Genomic DNA, 14736 nt, shown 5'->3' on the forward strand with positions numbered 1-14736 from the left:
TGTTTTTCTCGGTCGGTTGTTTTGGCAGGCCTCCCTACACCTTCAGCTGGCTAACGCTGGGCGGACATGTGCCAGAGAACTCACCGAAGTGGGGTGGGGTTGTCCGCGCCGTACGGCCCAGGGAGGCGGTAGCTCTGTTAGCGTAGTCCCTTACCCGGTGGATATCAGTGCTACTGCGGCTCTGGTTTCCCCCCACCCGTCTCTTTTAGGTCTGTGTTGGTATCAATGGAGTTGAAATGCCGACAAGTGATGTGTCGGGTCTCCTGTGTGTATTTCAGCAAAGCCATCATTTATGTATCCATACCTAGATACCCTTTCAGGTTCTCTTGAAGTGAAAGTCTCTTTAATTGCTTATTCCTTTCTATTGCTGCTTCTCTGAAAGACACCATCCAGACCTGAATGTGCCTTCTTGATGAAGGCAGTGTTTAAAGTGGGTTGATGTGCTATGACGGTGCTTGCTCCGAAGGGATACTGGGTCCTTTTGTATCATTGGAGACCAAATGCCTCACTGGATGAGATATCTTCAGTTATTAGAAATGGGATTGCTGTTTCATTTCAAAGGTGCTAATGAACTTTAATAGACAAAATTATATCACAGCAGTGTTGGATCTTTTTCTTGTGTGGGACGGCTTGCAAATAGTAAAAATGTGACGGGCTGCCTCTCTAATTGCCTCTTGATGTTGTAACACTGGGAAGCTGTGTCAGCTTGGAAAAAGCCTGTGTCACCCGGGCGGTGTGGAAACTTACCAAGTAAAGGGAAGGATGCACAGTGGTAATTACGACTTTACTATTGCAGGCTGCACTTAAGAAATTTGAAAATATTTAAAGAGTATGAATTAAATAATCCATATTGCATTTAGGCTCTATATCACTAATATATGTTTCATGTAATAAATTTCAGCATTTCACTGTGGGTCTTGCTGTAGGGTGAAAAAATCATTTGACTCTTACTTTACGCAAGGCAGCTGGCAACTTCAACAGTAGGTAATGAAAACTTATTACTGCTGGTTTTTAAGCTATGTTCACAACATAACTTGATTATGCTTAGCTAGAAAACATTTTTACCAAAAGGGAAGTGAGGGGAGAATTAGCCTCTACCTCAACCACAAATGAGATTACTTATTTCCACTACATTTTTAGAACTGGGCAGCTAGTATTTTAGTGGGTCTGCTCTACATTACCATAATACTTTCAGCATAAGTATAACCATAGGCAAATGCAGTCCCTGTTGTTGAAGTTGAGCTTTGAGGACAATGAACTGCATGCGTAGCTAAGTAATATTGCGAAGACACAGGCTATTATTGTTGCACACTCTACCTAATATGGTAAATGATGTATCTGTCAGCCTCTGCTGTTGGATTTTTGCCTCCATAGCTCAACTTTGATGTTTCTTAGAGATTAATTCCTTGGTGTTAGCTACCTGTATCTTAAAACTGGATGTTAAAGCTGCTTAATTACCTATACAAATGTGGTTTCTGGATGTGACGTCTATGCAGAAAATCCATTCTTCGCTTGTATTCCACTGTTCTCAGCTGAAGAGCGCTGTCAGACGTCTAAGCCTTGCATCCTCTGATGTGGTGTTATCATAAAGCTGGCTGTCAGAGGAAGGTCCTATTTCCAAACAGGAGGTGGAGCTGTGAAATGAGCCTTGGTGGGAAGGATAATCCTGTGGAATCAATATTTGGTATCAGTTTGACGCAACATTGGTGGACATGCCAGAAGTCTCAGTTGCAACTGCATGAGAGGGCTGCAAAAGCAGCAGGTTCATAAGGAAGCCTTTGGACATTCCTAGCTGAACATACACTGGCAATCTACTGAGATTTTTCAGGTTTTGGAAATGAATGCTAGGCTGTAAACCAAGAGTTAATTTTTCACATGCTTTTAGACAGCAGCTTGGTAGTGAGCTCTGAATCTTGCTTTGAAGTCTGCTTCAAGAGTTGTTTTAGCTACAGTGGGTTGGAGAGAGATTGGAAGGAAGGAGGTGGTGCAACTTTGTACCACATTGTCATTCCCCAAGTCCTAAAAAATGTAAGCAAATTTATCCTGAAGCCCTTTTATGGATTCAGTTAAAGGCAATCTGAAAGTGCTCAGATTCTTTTTAGTGGAGAAAAAGTTATGAGGATGCAGCTAGCTTCAAATGTGGTTAGTTCAAAGGAAAAAGTATTTGTAGAACTTCTTACAGGCCTTTTGCAAGTTGCGTGAATTTTAAGTGTTGCTGGGAGAGACCCAATCAAAAGGAGAGATCTATAGTGGAGAAGAAACAATGAAATTGGATATGTAAGGTTACGTCAAATACTCTAAATTCTCTTAAGAATAGGAGAGGTGATGGATAGCTGATGTGAACATAAATAACAATAAACTCCAGAAGCTGGAAGGCAACTAATGATTCTTTTTGTCTCCTGGTTCATAAGTCAGTGTGGGCATCCAGATAAATTGTTTTGGTGAAAGCATCCAACTTTATGAAGAGAATCTTGTAAAGTAAGAAAAAACCCCAAAAATGCCAACTATATAAGAATCAGGGTCCTATAATCTAGGTTGTGCTGCAAAATGGCTATATATACAAAGTCCAAAGTTCACGTTGGGTTCTGTGAACCTGCCTCTTCATCTGAATAACGCTACATCAGTTTACATTTTTTACAACCCTATCTCTGCAGTTTGGCTACTTCTAATATACATGTTGCATACTGTGTTACTCTGCCATATGTATAGGGAATTTTGTTTGAACTCTTGTACATCTAAAACTCAGGCTTCTTTTTCTGTCAGAACTTAAACTACACTTCTGGAGTAGTGTTTTAAGTGTGCTATTCTGGAAACTTCTCTCTTGTTGAATACTTCTGTTATTAGACTTGAATTTCCTGCATATCAAACATCAGGATCTTGCAAAAAAATGCTGCTATCTCTTAGAACTGGCTTTGCTCATTTTAGGTTCTGTCACTGGTCCACCTGCTTGAATTCCTTGCAAGAGTAGTGTGTGATCACAGATCACTGCCAGGGTATGTCCAGGTGCAACATGATATGCCAGATTATTTTCCACAGTGGATGCCTATGTCAGTGCTGGCTGGCTTTTTGGGGGCTTACCCACTCACAAACCTCTGACCATTGCCAGAGGAGAAATGAGGTGGCTGAATTCAATGTGAGTTAGGGGGTGAAGGTAGCTCAGGAATGCTGGAAAGAAAGGAGAAGGAGTTTTCTTCCCCAATTCTTTCGTCTATTGATGATGAGTTGGGTAAGCTAGCAAGCTTCTTGGCAAGCTAGCTCTTGGGTAGCGTCAGCCCTTGAAACATCACCTGCCCATTGGGAAGATTTTACACAGCCTGAGCTGTCATTCTTCATTCCAGCACAGGCTTCTGAGCAGGGATCATGGGTGCTCTTGTTTTTTGGGTGAGGAGTGCATTGCTCAGTCTGTGGTCTTTAGAGGGCTCCCAGGAAACATCTGATGAGGCATGACAAGACCTCTGGAGCCTTTCTCTTCCTGGAAAGAGCCCACTTAAAGCTGAGGGAAAATGTGGAGTTTTTTTCTCTGGAAGCTGGCAGAGGCCCTAAGCGGAAAACATCTTATTGAAATAGTTAAAATGTTATTCTGTCACTCATCCTTTACTTCTGCAGCTTGAGGCTCTTGCCCAAGGCCAGTCTTCCAGAGAGTGGAATATAACTGACTTGAAAGTTAGTCTCATCTCTGGCACACAGAGCTGCAGGTGCTGTGTCTACCTGCCAGTTAGCAGCATGGTTGGTAATAAAATGCTGCACGTGCCTGTTATTAAATGAAAAACCATGTGTAGTTAGCATGCAAACAAGCACAGGCTTGTCCACAAGAGAGCCCTTTACAGTTTCATAATCTCCAGATTCTTCATTGATGCATCAAGCCTTCCTAGGAACAGAGCGAAATGCCAAAATTCGTCATCTGAAAATGAGTAGAAAGGACTCTGGATTGTTTCTTGGCTCTTGGGTACAGTAAGGGAACATGTTTCTCCTCATTAGAGCACAAGCATTACCCTCAGTAAATGTTCTGAATTACCCAGACTTCATGTGGAAAGAGCTACAAATGGGGGTTTTGTTTTCAATTTAAGTTCTGCTTGCTATTTCTTCCAAACAGGTGGTGATCAAGATGCCACTGTTGCCATTTTGTTGTGCTGCTTTTGTCAGTGAAATGCTGCTCACTCAAAGCAAAAGCACCTCCAAAGATGAGGTGGAGGAGGAGTAAGACCGATAAGAGACTTTTCAGTCTTTCATATTCATAATCTTTTGGGTGGTGTTTTCTCTGCAGATGGTCGCTATTCCAGGAGGAGTGTTCACAATGGGCACTGATGAGCCTGAAATACAGCAAGATGGAGAATGGCCTGCTAGAAGAGTCCACGTTAACAGTTTCTACATGGATCAGTATGAGGTCAGCAATGAGGAGTTTGAGAGATTTGTGAATTCTACTGGGTATGTTACTGAGGTAAGGTGGAAACGTATATAGTCTCCTGTCATCTTTCTTTGTGTTGGCAAAAGCCCTGTTAAAAACGAAGGCTTTTCTTTTTTGAAGGATGTCACAATACTTGCTTGGGATTTGCATACTAGAACGTTTCTGATGTAAGTCGTGTAGAGAGAAAATTGTCTTGCCTTGCTGCCCAGGCGTCTGAAAAGGCATTTAGATGTATACTGTTACATTTAGTAAGTGTCTTGATAATCTGAACTAGTATCTTCCCTGCAGTATGATTGAGGCAGCCTGGGTGAAGCTAACAGATGGCTGAAGATGTCTATGCAGGGTTTTTTGGGGTTTTGTTGTAGTTGTTTGGGGTTTTTTTTGACCTTTGGGTCCTAGGACGTATTTGCACCAGTACAACTATGTTGTTAGATTTTCCTTATTTTAGAGGAACAGAGGAGAAGGGATTTAAAAAACTGTGATAGCTGAGGACTCTGCAGCTAGTTCAGTGCAGCTCCTTTCTAATGAGCTGAGCAATAGAAAGCCCTGCTGTCTAAAGAAGATATAATAGCAAGTATAATAATAGTTTTGTGCATGTTACTGGGAACAATGGACTAAGAAAGAATATGTTAAGGTTCTTCCAAGAAAGAAGCTACCTGTGCCTGAGGCTCTGATCTTTCCTGACAGTTGACTGTTCCTACGCAACTTTTATAAAACCCTGACAGGCCTTTTAGGCAAATAAAAGTCTCGGTAATGATCAGGTCTCAAAGGAGGCACTTTGCTAAATTCATTTGATAAACTGGTTCTCATTTGGAAGACAGGATCCTTCTGGTTGGCTGAAGGGCTTCTTTCATCTATGGCACTATTTCTGTTTTTAAGTTCTTAGCTCAATAATTATGAAAAAAGGTTGCTTAACAATTTTGAGTTTGAACAGGGCTTACTTGTTGCAAACGGCTTCCGGAATGAGCACATGTGCAGTGGTATTTGAATGTAGCACTGCATCAGATGGAGTCTGTTCCAGAAAGCGCTTCATGGCTCAGCTGGTGTGGTTGGGTGCTCCACTTACACTTTCTCCCTTCTCCCCTCACATGGGGCGCCCTTTTACGCTGGATTTGGAAAAATGAACTCAGAGTAAACAGCACTGATTCTGCAGGGTTTTTTGGGGGATGCAGCTGAGCTGGTTTTTGTGTATTTAAATAATGTCCACATTACTTACTGTGGGTAAACAGAGCCAACCTACTTTTTGGTTACTTTTTATTACGGACTAGACTGAAGTCCAGTGGCAAATGAAACCTGAAAGTAAATAAAAAGCTGAAAAAAAAATCTCCAGATATACAGCTATCTTGTTGAACCAAAAGTGTTTTTTTTAAGATACTTCAAAAAAAAAAAAAAGAAAAAAAGCCTTTAATGGGGACTGTCAGACTGAAATCTGGGGTCCTTTGGATGGTAAACCTGTTTCCCTCTGTCTGGGTCTTTTAGATTGGGCAGGAGAGAAGAAAAAAAATACTTTTTTTCTTCTCTTTGATAAACCTGTTTGCATCTTTGTCTGGGTCTTTCAGATTGGGCAAGTGAGAGAAATTAAGTTGGTTTTTTTTTTTTTTCCTCCTTCCTTTCTGAAACTGAATGTATAAAGATTAACGGTCATATGCTAAAACTTCTTGCAATTTCCATGGTGAATGGGATCCTTCTTTCAAACTGTGCTTCTTGAAGAGTCCTGAGCATGCAGAAGCAGCTCATGGTGATCATTCTCAGTCTTTGAATGCCTATAATAAAATGAAGAAATTGAGAAGGGCAAGTATGTTGAATTCTGATAACATGTTTTGACTTCCCTGGTATATTAATTCACTTAGTTTACCAAGGGAAAAAACCCTATGTTGGAATGATGTACTGTGATTCATTGAAATTATTTATATGTTTTGTTTCTTTTGGCTTTATATAATGCTACATATAATGATTGGGTTACTTTTAACTCTTCTATTGTTGTTGTAACAGCACTTTAATACCTGGTGCTAGTGATGATGAAGGAGCAGTAAGTGGCAAGGCTTAAGTCTTTTATGGTGATTCCCAAAGGAAAAATAAGAGAAATGAAATATGCCCTTAAATGTTAGATTATTGACGGTAGCATTTTAAAACAGTTGGGACAATTGGAACTGCATTTTTAATTAATAAAAGTAAAAACATTTGCAGAAGCTCTGTTAGCTGCCATCTGTCCTGTGGCTGTTGAAGAACAATGACATCCGGAGATAAAATGCCTTCTCTTCTGTTCCAAAATAGCTTCCTTGAAGGAGAACTCAAAATTACTATTAGAATTTCCTTATCCTTGATAAAATAAAGCTGTAAATGTGAGTGGCGTTTTAAGAATAACATTCCTTTGATAATATTGAATCTTTTGTTCTTTCTACAGGCAGAGAAATTTGGCGATTCCTTTGTGTTTGAGGGAATGCTGAGTGAAGAAGTGAAGGCTGACATCCACCAGGCAGTGAGTAACACAGCAGGGTAAAACTTAGCAATCACTGGGGTAGATGTGTTAGCAATTATGGCAGTAATATCTAAATTGTGTGATGTTCCCAAGGCCATGTACAAAAATGGGGTTTATGGAGGGGTGTTTGGCCTAGAATAATAGACTCCCTCAAGTGTGGAGGATTTACAGTCTATTCTCTGTTCTCTTTTTTTTAAACAAACAATTAAAAAAAAAAAATCTGCTCCTGATTAGCAAAAGTTAGTATCAATCCCTTCTTGTATTTTTTTGCCTCCTAAATGAGAGATATTTAGGACTGGAGTAAGTGGTGCAGATATAAGGCTGTTTATTTGTATTACGTGTAACACAGTAATGCTTCAGAAATTCGGATGCCAGTAGTGGCTCTACTGAGTGACGTGCTCTGGAGGGAAAGAACAGGAGTGCTTCTGGCCCCAAGAGCGTATGTACATGTGACTGGCATGCTCTGCCAATGCAGTCTTATGTCCAAACAAAGTGGGTAAATCCCGGATCCTACCGATTTAAGAAAATGAGGATAATCTGTGTATCTGATATGATAGCAAATGCTTGCATGAGTGCTTTTTCTAGGTTAACTAGAGGCAAATACTCCAACAAAATGCCATTTCTATGGCAGACCTGAGTCTGTAAGACCCCTCATTATGTTGTGAATGGCTTAAGTTTATTGTGCTTCCTCCATCTCTGTAGAAGATCCTGTATGCCTTGCTGTTTCTTCAGTTCCCTTCATCTGGCTAGGGCAACATAGTGATCCTGGTAGGTGCAGTGCTGATTAAATCCAGTTTTCCTGTTGAGTGGAAGTGAATATTGGTTTTAAAAAAAACCAAAAAGTTCGGTAGCAAAGCTTCCTTGCCCACCCTTTCCTTTTTTTTCCTGTTGTGAATGTGTTGCTGAGCCTTTCTTAGACTTCATTTACCTCCTCCTTAACCTTAACAGGTCACTTAACCTTTACAGCTCCTGATAGTAATCAGATTATGTCTTGTCATCTCCTGGATGAATTTATCTGCTTTGAGCAGAAGTTTGGACAAGATGACCTCCTGAGGTCCCTTCCCATCAGAATTATCCTCAGGTTTGATCATTTCCAGATCTCTTGTCCCATGCCTTTAAAAAGGCCTTAGAAATGAAGCATTCTGATGTGCATAGTGTGGCAATTTTGAGGGGGGTGTGGCTTCAAGATGCATTTACTCTGGATGGGAATTTCTTTGCTTTTTTTGGTTGATTTACTTTTGGATCAGCGAAGCTAACTTGGCTCATTCTGCAACTGCTTGAATCAACACAGAAAAGCAGGTTGTACACAAGCAATAAGGTAGTAACAGGACTGAAACCACATCTTTTTGCAATAGTTCAGTTAGACATAAATAACTGTTAAGTGAAACTGCACCGATAGAGGAGCACCTTCTTTGAAGGTCGGATAAATGCAGATGGGCTCATCCCATCTTCACAACAGAAAATTCAGCTGTCAGTATTAGAGAAATTATTTTTCCTGCCCTAGTTCTGTGATGCAGAAATCCCTAAATCAGTCGCTCTGTCTTAAGAGAAACAAACCAACCCTAAGAATGCTAGTGTAAGCTCAGTCTTGGCTATTTGTGTAAACACATACAGAGTGTTGGGAGCCACTTTCCTGGGTGTGTCAGCCAAATTTTAAAGTGTTGGGTGTAATGCTAACAGAACAAGTATTATGCCAGAGAGCTGGAATGGAGCCCAAACTGGTCTTTTTGGTTGCTGCTTTATGAAGGTTTTCTGTATTTGTTAAAACTAAACTTTAGGAGACTGTCCTTTTGCCATGTTTTTCAGTATTTATTATTAGGTCCTTTTGCGAGTTACTGGCATGCAGAGCATTGTCGGAATAGACACAGAGAAAGATTGTACTAATTATTTTGGTAAAGTGATCTGGGGAATAGTGACTGCCTGCCTTGTAGTTTGGCACTTCTTAACTTTATGCTGATGCTGTGGACAAACTTATGTTCTAAAACATGGTAATATTGCGAGGAGGTGAAAAAGAAACTAGAAGCTGCTTTTCTTCCTCCTGTCTGCCTGCCCCCTCACCAGCTACATACCATGAAATCCAACTTTTAGCAAGAAACTTCTGTCTGCAAGGAGAAGGTGTCAGAAGACAGCTCAGTGGTGGAGCTGGAAAGAGAAGTCTAATGTCTGAAGATACAGCTTAGAATTTTAGCTGTATATGCTTCTGCCTCTCAAAACTCTGTCTTTGTTGTTGTAGTATACATTTTCTGTGAGAGGTTATAAATGTTGAGAGACTGTGCAGACCTTAGTTGTTTTGAGGATTGTTGGGTTTTGTGACAGTGCAATTTACAGACTAGAACAAGCAAGCATCTTTCAGTTGCGGGACAGGGAAGCATCAGCCATGGGAATGTGGTGTTAGAATATAACGTAGTCAGACTGCTTCTCAGACAACTTAATTCTGTGTAGGCCATGCTTATCCCGGCTAATTGCATTAGCAATTTTCTATAGATCGTGCTATCAAGAAACAAGTTTCTATAGACAACTTGCAAGAAACTTCTTAGTGCTAAAATGCAAAAGCATCCCAACTATGGGGTAGGGACTCTAAGGGTTCTGCAAAAGCAAATTCTTCCTAGAGATCTGCAAGCTTAAATTAAACAACAGAAAATAAATGCTAGCTTCTTGTTACATTGCCCAAAATGTTTAAATTCTACTAGTGTCTGCTGTGGAAAAATGGTGAAAGGAATCTAATAGTATTCAGTTACTTATTTTTTTTTTTTAAAGTGAGCATATTTTTAAAAACTTGGCTCCTGCAGTTTATCCGTTCAAATGTAATCAGAAAAAGTGTAAATTGCATGAAGTTGGTTTGCATCAGCAAATTGTAATGATCAGCAATAGAGAAGATTAAGACTTTTTTCTCAATGTATACCTTAGTCAACTAATATTTTAGCTTGTGGTGTGTACCTTCTTGAATCATAACTATCACTGTGAAAAGCAGAAAGAAGATATAAACATTGGTGTGTTACTGATACTGAAAATCCCTCCACCAAATTGAAGGGAGAAAGGACTGTATTTTTACTTTGCCTTAGTTGCTCAGACGTGTTTTGATAAGGCTTTTCTCCAGCTGAAGCACAGGGGTGCTAAATGCAAATGTGAATATAGGGGAAGAGCAACAGGAATGTGTATTTTGGAAGTAGTATTTCATATGCAGTGAAAGAATTGGGGAAAGGTGGAAGTGAAGATATTGAACTACATGGTATATAACAGCTCCTATAAATAATGAGGTGCATGTGTCCATTGGGGAATATCCGGGGGTTTTGCTCTATTTGGCCACTTTGGCTTCTCCAGTTCTTAAACCAGACAAATTTATCATAGGCCCTCAAAGGAAGCAGACAGCTAAATTAGAACAGAGGTGGGGCTGGTGAAAGCTAATGCAGGAGCAAACCAGCTTAGCACGTAGAATAATTGTTGGAGCTTTGGGTGTGCATTTCCTGGAGGTGAGGTGGTCTCCTAGATAGCCACTGCTACAGCAATGTAGGTTGGACCTAACCCTCCTCTGGAAGGGAAGCAGTAAAAAGGGGTGTAGCAGCCAATAATTGAATTGTTCTAGATTTCTGGGAACTTGAGTTTTACTTTTGGCCTCTAAGTTTGTGGTGGTAACATGGCAGAAAGCGAAAATTTAGCACTGTAACAGATGAGGGTGTTACTGATAGAATTGGCAAGGACTTTTTCAAATAAAAAAAAAGGACTTTTTGGCAAGGACTTTTTCTAGGGCAAGGGTGGAAGGTCCCTTGAAACCAAAACGTTTTGTGTGGGCTTAGCAAGTTTTGATAGCTTCACATATTAAAATCAGGTCTCAGACTTGCAGATGAAAAGCAACAACTAATTACTGCATCTATTACAGCTATGAAGTTATGGCCTTTCTTGGGTACTTGGTCTTTGGTTTAGATGTCATAGATAAAACGCAACCTAGAATTGCCAATGGCTTGGCACTTGGAGATTATTTTTTTCTTTCCTCCTTTTTTGAGAGAATTTGGGGAAAAGGAAAAAGCTCAAAATTTAGAGATTATGCTGTTCTTATTTTACGATGAAACTGTTTTCCTGCTTTTTTGTCCCTGACTGAGTTAAGGGGGAAATAGAGAGGGAGAAATGCATGCCCAGTGCTATTATCCCATGGCATTGTAAAATGCCTTTTATATGGCTTTTTAATGTATCCTAGAGCAAAAGGGGATTGTGCCTGTGAAATGAGAAGGTACTGAGGCGTGCTTGCCAGTGAGGGGATTTGAGAGCTCTTGCAAATAACTGCAGGAGTTTCGCTTGCTGTGCAGCTACCATGAAAAAGGTAAACAGAATAGCACTTACCGAGACTGGAGTACAGCATAAGTCAGATTTGCTCACTGGAGAGTAGTGGGGACATTTTTATTCTTGGCTTGTGGAAGATAGCAAAATTCATTTTTACTTCTAGGCCAGATAAACTCTGCAATGAAGAGACTGAAAGCATACAAATCTGTATACTTCATTTGTCTTTAGGAGGTATTAAATTTTTGATCTGAGAATGCAATGAAATGAGTTCACTAGCAGACTTGAGCAAACACTATTAAGGCGTTCTGGTCAATCTAGAACTATTGGATGCTGATTTCATCCCTGTTTGTATGGAAACCTCTGCAGTGGTCTTGAGCTGTGCAATTTACTTATTTATAGTAGTGCCTCTAGCCTTTAATTCAAAGGGTATAGTCCCGTTTTAAAAACAATGAAAACATTGTGCATTTCAAATGAGTATTTCAAATTAATAATGAAATGAGCAATGTTTGCAGGATAGCAGTGCTAGCATTTGCAGCAGTTACTATGGAGAAGTAGTAACTTTCTGACAGCATGCAATTTCTTATCTGTGGCTTGGGGGGAGAGCAGGTAGGTTATTGTGTAGTTTGTCTGATACTGTTAAAATGTCAACATACATAGGATGCATAAGCAGAAGTTGACAAATATAGTTATTGCTACTTTAAGCGTAGATTTCATCTCTACCATGCTTGGCTTTTGCTTTTTCAGAAGCCTTTCAGAGAGGAAACTGAAATCAAAGGAAGAGATGGGTGAGCCTATTTCTTGCAGACCCCCATGCTTCAGATATCCCCTATAATGAGTTTGGAAGATGGAGCTACTGAACTCTTCATGTCTATCTTCTTATGCTGTACTCCTACTATTGGGATAAAGAACGATGTGCAGGAAGCATCTCTCACTGGATATTTATCAGTATAAACTACAGCTTTGAAGTGGGGCTTTGCTCATGCCTGAGGCTGTAGATATATCTGTGCACACCTCATTTTCTTAAAGCTCATATTCATTTGGTTATTGGAAAAAATTACTAGCTTGAGTGCAGATTTAGATGCTGGCTGAAAAATAGACTTCCACAGATGGAACTCACCAGGAATATCAGTTCCTCAAAAGAAGCTTCTTTGGATTCCAAAACTTGCACTTAATGAATCTTACTGGATTTTAGCATCAAATATTTTTGGTTATTTTTCTTGGAGGATTGACATAGCTGTGAAGTATTACCCTGTTTGAATGAGATTCAATGACCTTTCCTTATGCAAAGGAAAAAGTCCCTTAGTAAAAGCAAAGTGCTAGTTTCCAATTAAGTCTGAAATCCTTTCCCTAACTGACGACTTAAAATATATTTATTCTTATCCTATAAAGCTGCTGCCTTTTCTTTTGCAGTACTGCAATTTCAAACTGTTTTAAAATATTGGGACTTAACTCAAGGCAAACAATATCAATATTCAATATTAAACAAAACCCCTTATTGCTTTCATTTCTGAGCTAATGAGGGAGGCTAGAAACCTTAGAAAATACGAATGAAAACAGATTCTTCTGTAATTAGAGTTTTTGGGGAGCTGGGACTTTTAATTGATATAATAAATAGCATGAGACTTGCAGTAGCATCGCAGAAGCTGGCAACATCAAGTATTAGTTATCTTCTGGAAAAAATCATCTACTAAGCTGTTTCAGTGTGCTTAATTACTGATTTGGTGGAGAATTTGACAATCATGTTTCAGTTCAGTTTATGTACGTAATTATAGAAGGTTTGTTCTTCTCTGTAGAGTATCTTCAAGTACAAATATGAATTATAGCTGCATATGTAGATTATGTCTCCCTTATGCAGCTACTATGACAACCTTGATAACTGGCTAGGAGAGATCTATTCTTTTTCTTGAGCCGTGAAGCAGTATTCACTTCCACACTATTTACATGGCAATGTTTCCCTGACTCAGTTACAGCTGTTTCAACTTAGACACATGCCCGTTGCTATGGAGATGAGAAATAGGTCATGTTCGTGCGGTTTTCAGTGCGCTGATAAAAAGGAGAAGCAGAGCTGCAGACTGGCGAAGGTGATCAGGGAGCACGCATCTGCCGAAGGGCTTTTCCTTGCATTTGGAAAATGGCTTTAAAATCAAGTGGACCACGACATGGCTCCAGGTTGTTTCAGGCTGCCCCTGGTGGTGTGATGTGTTCTGACTCTGCAGAGCTGAATCAGAGGGGGCTAAGCTTTGTCTCTGCCCTCCGCTGAGCTCCCTCTCTGACCCAGAGCAGGACTTCACAGAGGTAGTGACAACAGCCAGCCAAAACGCTGCGTGGGTAAGCATCAGCTGACAGCTGGGCTGTGCTAATGCAGCAGCCCAGAAGAGCTGCTGCTTGCTGATGTCTGGGATTGCTGAATCACGATCCCAATGCTCGACTGATCTGTTCGTACCCATGGTCGGCTCCTGCAGGCAGGTGTAGGTTAACGTTACCCGTTTACTGGCAGTGCCTGGCTGGCAGAATGAGCTGTAGTGATATGTGCTTGGGAGAGAAAGCTCTGCCCTGAATGTTAGTGAGGGAGGAAGTTTTTGAGGGTTGTTGGGAAGGTACACTAATGCTACTTAGAAAAATAGGTGTAAAGTTACTTGTGACCAGGACCCCACCTAATGTGATTTCTTTGTAGTTTCTGAGGGGAAAATTACAGTGGCTTATCTGTTGCACAGTAATTACTTTTATGTCTTAAACTCCCTGCCTTACTAAAAATGTTCTATTTTCTGTCTGCCTCTTTCTTCAGTAGTTCATTAATCAGCAGTTCAGGGTTTAGGATATGGCTTAGAGGAGGAAAAATTGACAGAGATTTATGTATATCTGCTTTACATGGATAAAATAAAACCTCATCCAAAACTTATCTTCTTACAGAATAACTAATTTTTTCTCATGTCCTACCAGTGCTAGCAATGAGGGTGTCCAGACCACTGGGTGTACTCCCCAGAGATAATGCTTCATAGCTTCCCTGCTTCCAGCCTATGCACACATTGCTTTTGCAGCCACGAGGATGCTTTTGCACATTAAACATGTACAGTGCTTAACACAATCTGATTCAAACAAATGGTAACCTGCTAAGTCTGAAGTGTGCATATCTTTGTTTAAGAACCCACCACTTAATGATTCTTAAAGTGTTTTCCAGTCTTAGACTACTTTTCACTCAGAAAATCTCTTTTCAGATAGTTGATTCCTAAATTGCTAAAGTTCTTACTCTGCAATAACTTTTGCTTTTCCAGATGTTTATCTTGACCTAGTGTATGCAGGCCTTATTATATTAAAGTAGGGTTATAATGCTGTAGCACATCAAAAAAAGGTGTTTGGTGCTACATGACTGGACAACAGCATGAATTCCTCATCATCTTATGGGCCTGACTTAAGGTTAAAATCTACAGCTTTGTTATTTCAAGTGACTTGCTGCATGTTAGAAATGGAATTAGAGCCAAGATTAGATACTCAGCTGAGTTTATTTTTGGTAATTCTTCTAATACGTAAATGTGATTTGAATGTAAAATTTGGAGCTAAAGTGGGGGGTTGCTTTTTC

At 40.1% G+C, this 14736-nt stretch overlaps 1 protein-coding gene across 1 annotated transcript in view; it reads left to right on the forward strand.

Moving 5' to 3' along the window:
* The first annotated feature begins 4264 nt into the window (after nt 1-4264).
* The window catches only part of SUMF1 (sulfatase modifying factor 1), a 32029-nt gene continuing 21557 nt past the window's right edge, over nt 4265-14736 (forward strand). The window contains exons 1-2 of the mRNA XM_009572132.1: nt 4265-4438; nt 6810-6884. Of these exons, the coding sequence (XP_009570427.1) occupies nt 4265-4438; nt 6810-6884 (249 nt within the window). The remainder of the gene's footprint in view (nt 4439-6809; nt 6885-14736) is intronic.

Source organism: Fulmarus glacialis, unplaced genomic scaffold (genome assembly GCF_000690835.1).
Source record: "Fulmarus glacialis isolate BGI_N327 unplaced genomic scaffold, ASM69083v1 scaffold21072, whole genome shotgun sequence".
NCBI classification, from domain to species: Eukaryota; Metazoa; Chordata; class Aves; order Procellariiformes; family Procellariidae; genus Fulmarus; species Fulmarus glacialis.